Here is a 12,548-nt window from a genome sequence, read left to right on the forward strand (position 1 = left end):
ACACAAGCACTCAGGCGCACATCCCTAGTACATCATCTGTGACAGGTGCTAGGTGTTAACAGTAAAAACAAAAAGCGCAAATCCCACATTCCACGGGCTTCTCCATTTATGGTCTGTGTGTATGTGAGTGTGGTAGAATCTCCTTTGCTAGTTCTTCTTGTTGCTGTGGTAAAACGGCCTATCACAAAAACAATTTAGGGGTTAGCTTATTGAAGGGGTATAATCCCAGGTTTCCATCTACCGTTAAGGGAATTCAAGGCAGGAACTTCAAACAGCTAGTCCTATCACATCTGGTCAGGAACACAAGTAAGTGCATGTATGATTGCTTGCTGGTACTCAGCTTGACTTCTCCACTCTTACACAGAGCAGAAACCCCTCCACAGTGGGCTATGTATTTTCATATTGATAATGTTAGTTAAAACAATCCCCCCACAAACATGCCCAGAGGCCAACCCAACATTGATAATCCTTCATTGAGACGTATTCATATGCCCTAAATTCCAAAATCTAAATTCCAAGGCTCCTACTTTTGCTTACTGTTGCTTAGGTCTTCAAACACCGAATCTTTTCCTAGTTCAGCCCCATTTTCCTCCTTTGAGCTTTTAAACTCTTGTCTTGCTTTAAAGCAGTGGTTCTCAGCCTCCCTAATGCTGAGACCTTCGTGTTGACCACCGACCATAGAGTTATTTTCGTTGCTACTCCATAGCTGTAGTTTGCTGCTGTTATGAGTGTAGACATCTGTGTTTTCCAATGTCACAGGTCACCCCTGTGAAAGGGTGGTTTGATGCCAGTAGCAAACCAGAGGCTTAGAATCACTGCCTTAGAGCAAGAACTATCAAAAGGTAAACAGAGAGAGAATTAGACTTTTTGCCAATCAAGTGATTCTAATCATGGGAGTGAGTATGCGCAGCTATCATTTTAGAGGCAGCAAGAAGGGCTTACGACTGGAGATGGCAATGTGTGTAATGGCTGCAACAAAACAAGGTGAAGAGAAAAACCAGATAGTGCCATCAGCAATAGAAGAGCATAAAAGATGTGATGATAATGTTAAAATTATAAACGAATCACAGACAGAAGAGGAGACAAAGGGAACGACTGGGGATCCGTGCTCACTCTCACTCTCTGGATCATTTGCCTCTCTGTCTGAGACAGGATCTGTAGATAGTCTAGGCTGATGCTGGCCTCAGGGTCCAACTGTTTCTAACTCCCAAGTCCTGGGCAGCTGTGGAAACCTGACCGACCACGAAAGCTGGGATCTGCACTCAAGTCCTCAGCGGGCAGCAGGCACTCTGGTACTGTGCTTTCCCCCAGCCTAGGTAAATCCATATCTCATATACAAACACCAATTTTGAAGAACAATTTAAAAATGTTCTTTGGGAAAACGGAAGAATTAAGCTAAAAGTCACTGAAGGCAAACAATATGCCTCAACAAGCAAAAGTTCTTATTGTGCAAGTCTGACAATCTGTGTTCCATCCCCAGAACCTACCATGAACTGACTCCTAAAAATTATCTTACCTAAACACACATGTAAACACACACAGACACACACAAAAATAATAACAATAGCAAATAAAATTTAAAAATCTGTTTATTGAAGACTAGTGATGGAGCTGAGACGTTCAGTTCTTGCCTGAGTTTTGAGTATTAGCAAGACAAAATAAGGAAAGAAACAGCTCACTGGCAGCTAACTGCAGATTTCTTGAGAGCTTTGCTAATACCGGAGACATAGAACAAGGACATGGAGAATGGGGAAAGGAAATTATTACCACATCTAAATAGAATGATCTTTAAGCAGTAACATGTTATCTCTGGTCTTCAGCAAAAACAGTAAAAAGTAAATGGACTAGATTATTTCTAGGTAGTATTAACACATAATGACTCAAGCTATTTTGCATAAGTCATCAGAGACATAATGTTTCATTTACTCAGTGTATTCCCCTATGTAAGTATGACATTCTGAGCTCCCCAAATTATTTCCTATTCCATGCCTGTAGAGGATCTTAAAGACATACACCTCTACTTCTACTGAGAAGCCTGTGGATGCCTGGACCTTTATTTCTCCAGAGAATGATAAATGTGGGAAATGTAGAGAGCTGGGAGGAAAGAGCGCGGACTGTAACTGGTAACTCCAGTTACAGAGGATCCAATAACCTCTTCTGTAACTGTCAGTAACTCCAGTTACAGAGGATCCAATAACCTCTTCTGGTCTCTGAAGGCACAGCAAGTGCGTGATGCACATACACACATACATTCAAGCTAGAGAATGTCATCCACATGCAAACACACACAGACACACACAGACACACACACACACAAACACACACACACACTCTCTCCACCGAGGAAATAAAGATTAAAAAGCAGAATAATGAAGTCAGGACTATATACACAAATGAAACTTATGACCTTCCAGCACTATAGTCTCTGTGTGTGATGTGTGTGTATAGGCACACATGTAATGGAATATATGTGTTGAGATCTAGGAACAACTTCTGGAAGTTTGTTCTTGCCATTCACTCTGACAAAAGCAGGGCATTTCCTCATTCTTTCTGCCTCTGTGTTGTATAATTCTGACTAGTTGGCCACAGGCTTCCAGACAAGGTCATTTCCCTCTCTCTGTCTCCCTGTGGCTGTAGGAGTGATGCTATTATGGGTCCATACTGGTTTTTTTTTTCATGATGTAATATAATAGTTGTCAACTTGACAGAATCTATAATCAGCAGGGGGATGGCCCCTGTGGGGGATTACCTTAATTATATCAACTAATGGAGGAAAACGCATCTTGACTGTGGATCACTTCCCTTAGTGGGAGAGACAACGATATAAGATGGAGAGAGCAAGCTAAGAAGAAGGAAGCGTGCATTCACCCATGCCTTGATTGAGGACACGATGTGACAAAGTGCTTCACACTACGTGCTCCTGCTATGTGGATTTCCCTACCATGACAGACTCTACCGTGAACTGGGAGTCAGAGAAATCCTTCTTTTTAAAGTTGATTTTGCTAGGTGATTCATCACACAAAAGAAACTAAAACATACGTGTTCCACAGATCCAAATTACCTGTCAGGAAGACCTTTTACACCCAGAGCCATCTCCTTCATCCCCACCCCAGTTTTCAGTATTTCTAAAACATGAGAAAATGGAGATTTGGAACGCTCATCCAATATCTATGAATTGCTATTAATAATGCATTCACAGTGAAACAAATTCATCATAAGAAACCAAATTTGAGGACTCTGAGATCAAGGCAAGAAAAGAGAAGAATAGGTATTTAATAGCATGTCTCCTTTTAATTCCATGTGTGCCAAGAAAGAAGTTTGACTGTTGGGACCAATTAAGTCCTGGCCTTCAGCTGCTCTTCCCTGTCTAGAGCCTTCTAATGGAAGTGACTAAAAGCTGTTCTTTGCCTAGAGGATCAGAGGATGGGATTTTCACCTGTTGGCCATTGACTGCAGGGTATTTAAGCCTCCATGGTGCTACTAAAGAGGGCTTTTTGGTACCAGTGTTGGAAGGTCTGTGTGTCAGTCTGTCTCTGCATGTCTATTCTCAACCTCCAGCCCCTTGCCTGAAGTTCACGAACTGGGGTCTAGCACACACAGCGCAGACAGGGGCCGTGGTGTGTGGCATCATCTAAGTCATATAAGACACATAAGAGGATGCCCTAGATAAAGTCACCTTTAAGTTATTGACAATTATAAATACACTGTATGCTACATATAGAAATACGTACTGATATCCAGAACAAACCACAACTAGGTTATACACATGATCATATCTCCACCACAGTTACATAAATAGAAACCAACTTTAATCACTAGAAATCGGTAAAAGTCTTACAGCCCCAGGATACCCTCAAAGTAAAGTGGCTAGAATAACAGGGTTCAAAGATCATACACACTCACCTCCAGGTGCTCTAGGTTAGTTGTCCTCTGAACAAGCATGTTATCTTTCTGCAGTATGTCCCTGTACTTAGTAGTTAGTTCATTGTATTGCTTATTGGCAAGTTCAAGTTCAGACAAAGAGACACTATTATCTACAACTTTCTGGAGAGCTGCAATTTTGAAGGTAGCCATTTCCTGAAAAAAAAGAATACACAGTTAAATTTGCATACTTTTTCTGGTAAAGCATTAGTTATTTTTAAGAAAGATGATTCAACTGAAAGCAAAATGGATTTTAAAGCCATTTGAAAAATATATTTCTCATGTTATTCTTTCATATAGGAAATAATATTTGGAAAGTTTTAATTAGCAACTTAAATGAATCCTTTTACAAGCTGTCACAGTAAATTGAAATATAATTAATTTGAGAAAGTAAAATAAACAATTCAGAAATAACCTTTGGATGCCTGCCTATTCTAAACTTTAGAAGATTAAAGTCAACCAAACATTTGACATTTTAAATGACAAAATTAGTATGAAATAAGGAAACCTTTACATTTTAGCTATGCTTGCCTGCTTTCTTAAAAATCACACAAACTTATTTTTGGTTCCTATTATTGAGTAATAAAAATAGTCTAAATAGTAGCAATAAGAATTTGTTACTTATTTCTTATTTGCTATAATCTAATACAGAATATTCTTCCTCCAGAGACACATGGTCAAAGCGTATTCTGTAGCAGGGTGCTGCTAGGGAACGGAAAGGACTAAGATGTGGGGGCCGGGGGAAGCCCAGGTCACCTGGAGTGTGCTTTCACAAGGATGATGGGGCCTCTGTCCCTTCGTGCTCTCTTTTCCTTTTTATTATAATTACCTATGAGTAAGAAGGCCTCTATTGCCCAGTCTTACTATGATATACTTGTACCACCACAGGCCAAAGGTAGTGAGACCATATTTTCAAACCTCCCAATTTCTGAACCAAAACAAACTTTTCCTATTTCTAAGTTTACTAGGTATTTTTACGGCCCTAAGAAGAGAAGCCACATAATGTCCTACCATTCTAATGAAAAGTCATTAATCGGAGGCACTAAAGTGGTTTTATTAAAACAAACAAGGTACAGGGACTCTCAGTTCTACCCAGTAAGATGCTCTATGACCAGCCAAAGGTACATAAAAAAGTACAGCGACATGACGGAGGCAAGCGGTGCAATAAATAACCAGACTGATGAAGACGCTGTAGTCATAATGCATTCCTGAGTATAGTGAGCTTCTGCTCTAACTGCAACAGTGTCTTTCATGTAAATAAACATATACTATTCTACTATATTCTAGGGATTTGGTTTCATTTTGTGAAGCAGGCTGAATAAAAAGCAAGGAAATACGTTTTGTTTCCTTGAAAACATTCTCCTTTCTTATTTCCTATTATAGAACATAAAGCAGAAACGATGTTTGAAGAAAGAGGGAGGATGGCAGGGCACTCACTCCAGCTCTCATTTTCAGCACTATCTACATTGGTAAAACCCAAGAGTCCAATTTTCTTAAAGCCACAAAAATAAAAACAAGAACATTCCTAAGTCTCAAATTTTCCTTAATTCATGTCCAAACAGAAACAGCTCTCAGGTGAAGGTACAGACAGAGTGGAAGGGTAATCACTCCCAGGTTCTGTTTCTGTTGCAGAAACACTACCTGGAAAGTATTCTGTTACCTGGATAGTAGGACAGGGGCAGCAGCAAGACATTTCTTACTAAATCTTTTAAAACACGGTTTATATATTCTAATTCAGTTTGAAAAATCCTAATATTGAAAGCAAAAAGAAAATTAAAAGATGATGGAATTCTTTCAGGTTACTAGAATATGTTATTTTTTGCCAACAATGCTAAATAGGACAGATTCCGAGGAAAATTACAACTGCAAAGAAATTTTAGCATATACTAAGAAGTGTTACAGATGCTATTATTTTTAATATGTGATGATATCTGATAGAATAATTAATATTTTAGTTTTCTATGCAAAACAATGAAGAAAATAACATTACAAAGTTAAATGAGTTTAGGGAATAAAATATAGTGGCATAATTACCTAGTAATGTTAAGTTTGGATTGGAAATAACAGCATGCACTCATATTCTAAAGTTATATGCTATATTCCCTATATCTTCCAAGGAACGAGACAAGTAGCAATGACGTCATCATATAATCAGTTTTGGCATGTAAATAGTTTGCCCTCTAAAAAGAAACAGGGTTCCTTAAAGAACTGGATTACTTTGTATCCAAGCAGAAGTAGTGTGTAAGTTAGGTCCAGAAAATTTCTTTATGCCAGAAAACAAATCAAGTTTGGTTCAAAAACTAATGGATCCATGCTTTAAATAAATAAATAAATAAATAAAACCTAAGAGACATTGTAAAAAGCTTTCTCATAAACAAAATTTAGAATTATCAACTGAGTAAAATGTGGCTAATGCTTAGAAGTATGTGAATCTATCATGATACCCAAAGATGAAGAATCTCACGAGAAAACAGACAAATCTGCCCGGAAACAGAGCACACACATCCTGCCCTTCTAGTTCTCATCCTGTCTTCACAGTGGGAAATATACTCCAAGAGGCCGATACCCCGGCCAACGACAAAAAGGTCTCTACTTTCAAAAGAACGTAACAGCATTAATAATATGAGAAAACCATGAACGCCCATATCAGGCAATCATGAATGTGAAAATTATTAGGAAAAATAGCAAAGGATCCTTTATTTATAACATGCTAAATCTTACCAGTTAACCACTTAAAAATATAGATACCAATCAAAAATGATGTAATTCCCCACAAAACACCATTCAGACAGATATGCTATCTTTTAGAATGACATAACATAGATGATTATTTAAGATGTATTCTTGCTAAAACTGTTTAAATTGAATCAAACCAAGGTCTCAGAGTTAAACTTAGTAAAATCAAAAAAAAGTAGGTCAATCAAATATTCTTCAAAGAGAAGAGCAAAACACAGTGAAACAGGTCACTGTCTTCAGGGTCAGGACATGCAACTGTCAAATTTAATACATGCACTATTCATGATCAAAGCCTAGACCTAAAAAGGATTAAATATAGTCAGCACAGTGGGAAAGTTAGGGAAATACTGTCAATTTTTCAGCAAAATAACATTATTACAATTATGCAAACAAAACTTTCTATGGTAGAGATATATGCTAAAAATATTTATGTCTACAATTTTAGTAGTCTACAAAAAATGGATAAAGTAATTACAGAAATGTCAGTAATCACGAACCACTAATCCTGTTGATGGTGTGCAAGAGTCTCACTGATTGTAGACCTGAAAAATTCCTATGCTGCCCCCAAAAAAATTTTTCAGAAATACCTTAAATCTTTGCAAACTTCCAATTTTTTCAGTAACTTCAGCTTCCATTGACACTAAGTCATTCTTGTGCTTCCCGTTTTCTTTCCTAAGCTGCCGCTCCATTTCCACCAGGGTTGTATACTGCCGTATGAGGGACTTCTCATTCACTTGCAAAACGGTGATTTTCCTACTGTTTTCCGAAAGCATTTTCTTCATCTCATTTGAATCCATCTGAAGAGCACTGAGCAGATTCTGCAGAGAAGCACACTAGCGTTACTAAGTGAACCAGCTGTCCTCGGGAGCCTGGCAGAGTAACATCCCGACTCAGGCTTACATTATACTCCTTCACTTTCACAGCATCCTGCTGGACTTGGTCCTCAAGCTTCCTCTTCTCCTCTTTTGTTGTCTCAAACTCTGTTTTCCATGTCTCCTTTTCACTATAATATCATGCAATAACAATGAAAAAGATAATAAATAGAATAATTTTTTTAACTGCAAAAGGGATAAATTTAGATTATGGAAGCTTTAAATATTCTCAGAATGAAAGACACACTACCAAACATTCAAATTACAAGATGTTACATTTTCACTCAATGTTTTAGTAAATTAAAAGTGGTAGCAATTTTATCAAGTTATTTCCATCTTTATTTGCCCTATCTCTTTAATATATTTGCAACATAATACCTCAATCTTCATCCAGACTTGAAACATAAAAGTCTACAATATTTTGTCAATAAAAATTAAATAGAAAAAAAAAACTCCAAGGTTTAAAAATTCATTTGAAAAGGGTTCTTTGAAACTTCACTTTAGCATTAAAGGTTTCGTAACTAAATGGCATAAAACCTAACTTTGCAGAGCACGTACCGGATTAAGTTGATTTGGTAAAAGCATATATATATGTATTTTTATTTTATATATATATATGTGTGTGTATGTATATATAACTTTAACTGAATTACTACTAAGAATATAGGATTTATAAACAAAGACTGTATAGAGAAAAAGATTAAGAATATAAATATAGTTAATGCGCTAAACAAATTCTGAAAAACTCAAAATTCTGGCTCAAGTTAAATATGAGCAATGAATATACAAAAAAAATTTTGAATGCAAATATTAGAAATCACTGGATTTGGAGAAAACTTCATAAAGTGGACAGAGGGTCCCAACTCTATCCAAAAGCTATTTGCATTTGATACCCAATGGTAAAGAGAAAATCATTTTTCTCCAAATCTAGTGATTTCTAATATTTGCATTCTAAATATCTTGTGCATATAGCATAAAACAAATACAGATTTACTTTTCAATTAAAATAAATCTAGATGAACCAGTTTTACAAGTATATAAGTCATTTTTGCTAACTGAAAAGTCACACAACTGTTAATTTATGCTTGGCATGAGCGAATTTGAGTGGCATAATTACCTTTGCCTCTAAATGGTTTTGATTTCAACATATGACTTAATTTTGATTAGATATGTGTCAAAACATGGAAAAACATGTTACTCTTCTTCAATCAACATGACTCTCTGGTCTATGAACGTCTAGAAATATTTTATAACGATAGTAGCTAACAAAACTGCATATAAATTGATCCATCCTCTAACTACCTCTGGGTTCCCTGTCAATCAGATGCTACCATAGGCGTTCAGAATCACCTTTGGCTATGAAGCCTGCTTCCTCCTAAGAATACGGTCGTCGTGATGAGGTGAGAGGTAAGGGGAGGCATGGTCGTCCCTAAGAACATGGTTGTGTAAAGGTCACAGGATGCGTACTGCTAACAACAGCAACTATCTATAGTGTATACTTGTGCTATGCAGTAACTTGAACATTTTCTTGTAATTATTCACTTAACTGCATGACAACCCTATTGGTGTTAAAAAAAAAAGTGTTATCATAGATTTTTACAAGCAGCTAAGACACACACAGTAAAGGAAAAACAACTAGCTCAGTGTCTCACATCTACCTAGGGCTGAAGTCTGGTTCGTCTCTGTCAATCCCAGACATGAAGAGGGTTGAGATCACTGAACTAATTCAGAAGCACATTTAAATACATTTTTGACAACAGTTATGTGGAGGGGATCAGTCTTTTCTTTGTGACTAAAAATCAGTACAATATCCAACTAAATTTATAAAGTTTCAAAACATAGATACCTTAGATATTCTTTATATAATAAACTTTGTTGATGACGAATTACTGCAAATTTTCTGTTATAATCTTCAAGAGAATCTTCTAAATGTTTTAACTTCTTTTCTTTATTGTCTAGGTCCTAAAAATTAAGTTTAAATAGCATTACACTACATTTTGAATTTAAAGGATACAGATTCACATTTCAAAAATATTATAAAAACTCCATATTTCAAACATTTTAACATAAGATACAAAGAACAAGGTAATACACATAAAAGTCCTATAAAACAAGCAAAATTATTCTTTTCAAATGTGGTAGCTGCAGTAAGCACACATCTATCTGATACAGTATTCACCTTGAGCATAAACATTTATCAAACAGAACAGTCAAACACTCAACTCCTATTATTTAGCGACATATTCTTTGGTCAGCAGACATTTTTGTGCCTTGACTAAAATTAGCCTTTCTATGTCTTTTAAACATGGGGAAACTGTGAATTAATTAAAGCACTCATTTGCATGCAGGTGAGTGCACGATGCAGTCTGGAGGCCAGAGGATAACTTAGGGCATCTGTTCTCTCCTTCCAATACATGGTGCAGCGACTGAAGACAAACAGAGGCTGTCGGGGCCGGCACCAGTGCCTGTACCCACAGCGTCATTTTGCTAGGCCTCCGCTTTTTTATTAAAAAAGAAATCTTAGATCAAGTATATCACGTTGCCATTATTTGTTGACGATGTCCCTCTAATGTACAAAAATGAATCATTAATAATGCCATGAATTTAAAAGTAGTGATATAAGATGAATTTTAAAGGAATGTTTTGATATGTTGTTAAGTTACCCTTACATGACTCCTGTATCATACAAATTCAAATAAAGAGTAATATATATAAATACAAAACCAAAATTTGATGATTATAACTCAAGTATCACACTAATAGATAAGCTAGCAGTGAGAAGAAATGCTGCTTATAATTAGAAATGTATTTTTGTTTTGAGTAGGTTTTTTAAGTACAATTACAGGGCAAGTGATGAAATAGAGCACCCTTCCTAATTTGCAGTGGACCAACATTTACACAGGAAAGAAATGGTGAGGGTCAGGTTTACTTGCAAGCTTTTCTGTGATTAGCACAAAAAGAGACAGTCTACTAAGGGCATTGAGAAGCTTTGCCCTTTCCTTGTCTTGCTTTTCTAACCAGCAATAAACACAAAACGATGCTACTTTATGGCATTTGCTTATAATTCTTCATGTCTTTATAGATTTCAAATGACTAACACAGATCAAAAAGAGACATGAACATGCTTTACATGTAGGTAAACAGAATAAACTTCCCTTATATTAGTCCAGCCGACTCACAATCTACTAATAGCATACCTGTTTACTCTGAGAACTCACAGGAATTCATAGACTAAATTAAGAAACATACTACCAAATACATCTGCCATTACTACAGAGATTACCAGTACCTGCAAAAGATGTATTAAGTATTCATTCTGGGAATTGATGATATGGGCACTAGACGGTGCTATCCCATCAGGCAAGTCTACACCTCTGTAAACTACATTGGCTCCTGCAGACTGGCGGAGAAGATCAGTCTCTTTCTCCAGATGATCAATCTGGAAACAACCCAGGAATGATAATCACACTAGGAAAGTGACCAGGCAGGAAGTTATTCTTCAGCTTTCTCCACTGAGCATCTTTTTAAATGGTCAGGAAGAACTTGACAAGAATTAATAAAACTTTAATTTTTTTACTTAGAAATCCCTAATACAAGATTAGAGTTTTTAATGTTCTCTTATATAGTAAAGAAACTTACTTTCCCACATAGCTTCATAAGGAATCTTTATGAGAGACATCAGGATGCTCAGCATAAATAGGGCTCAAGGATATATGCGGAAGAGGGGCAGAAAGATGCTGGGGACCAGAGGTTGTGGATGACTCCATGGAAATAGCATCTCCAGTCCCAGCAGAGCAGATGCCCATATGGAGACAGCACACACAATATCTGCACAAGATCGAGCCTGACAAATAACAGCACAGAGGAAATGATGTGCTCACCAAGTCCCAGCCTTAGCTAAGCAGGCATCTGTAAAACTGCCCAGAGAGGAAGAAACCCGTTTCTTCAGTAGGTCAACACGGAGTATAACCACCATACTCCTGGCCAGGTGCCATGCTCAGGAGTAGGTAGCTGGCTACCACAAATCAGTCTGAGGTTTTTGTTGTTTGTTTTTAGTTGTTGTTTTAAGAGGGAGAAAGAACATGAAGTATGGTTGTTAGACAGGATCTAAACCGATCAAGCATGGATGGGATATGGTCAAAATACACTATAAGAAATTATCAAAGAATAAATAAATAACATTTTCAAATTTCCAAAAAAAAAAAAGGTGGTTTAGGGTTGAAAGAACTCAAAGGACATTTTCCTTTCAAAAAAGTTTTTTTTTAAAAAAAAGTTTCCTAGTTAGAGTGGTGGTGGCACATACCTTTAATGCCAGCACTCAGGAGGCAGAGGCAGATGGAAGTCTGTGAGTTCAAGATCAGCTTGGTCTACAAAGCAAGTTCTAGGACAGCCAGGATAAACAAAAACAAAAACAAAAAAAAACAAAAGTTTCCTATTAAAACAGACAGTCATAGCTTTAATATTTTCTTGTATTTAATAAAAGTCTCACCTTTAAGTTTGCTTTTACCAACTGCTGTGAATAATTTATAGCCTCTTTCCGAGATTCCCTGAGTTCTTGCCTTAATTCTTCATTCCTTCCTGTAAGTTGATCAACTTGGGCTTTCAAATGCAAACTGGCATCAAAGATTCCTTCTGCATTCTTTGATTCTATAGCCTAGTATATTTATATTACATATTATAAATGAAATGGAAAACAGTAAAATCAGAGACAAGAAAAATATGTCTTTCAATAATTTAATCAACTTCCTACGTTCACTGGCATGTCTAATAAGACTGCTATTTAAATTTATATATATAGTAATATTTATAAAATTTAAGTTTAGCTTATGTTACTGATTACTTCATTATAATAAATAACATTAAGTAAATATCAATCTATTAGTAAAGCAGAAAATAGCCAGACAGTAATAAGATGATCAGCATTCATATAAGAGGCAGTTTCTTGTTAGCTGGGCAAATACTGGGTTTCTCACATCTTCACTTCCTCACTTCAGCATCTAGAAAGTAGAAGAGTTAGTT

General features: G+C 36.5%; 1 protein-coding gene across 2 annotated transcripts in view; it reads right to left on the reverse strand.

Moving 5' to 3' along the window:
• The window catches only part of Cep290 (centrosomal protein 290), a 79,513-nt gene that overhangs the window by 40,869 nt on the left and 26,096 nt on the right, over positions 1-12,548 (reverse strand). For both annotated transcript variants that reach the window (XM_075954625.1, XM_075954626.1), the window contains 6 exons: positions 12,019-12,183; positions 10,819-10,968; positions 9,376-9,491; positions 7,558-7,660; positions 7,245-7,475; positions 3,904-4,077 (listed from right to left, as the gene is read on the reverse strand). In XM_075954625.1, coding sequence (XP_075810740.1) covers positions 3,904-4,077; positions 7,245-7,475; positions 7,558-7,660; positions 9,376-9,491; positions 10,819-10,968; positions 12,019-12,183 — 939 coding nt within the window. The remainder of the gene's footprint in view (positions 1-3,903; positions 4,078-7,244; positions 7,476-7,557; positions 7,661-9,375; positions 9,492-10,818; positions 10,969-12,018; positions 12,184-12,548) is intronic.

This window comes from Microtus pennsylvanicus, chromosome 20, assembly GCF_037038515.1.
Source record: "Microtus pennsylvanicus isolate mMicPen1 chromosome 20, mMicPen1.hap1, whole genome shotgun sequence".
Lineage (NCBI taxonomy): Eukaryota > Metazoa > Chordata > Mammalia > Rodentia > Cricetidae > Microtus > Microtus pennsylvanicus.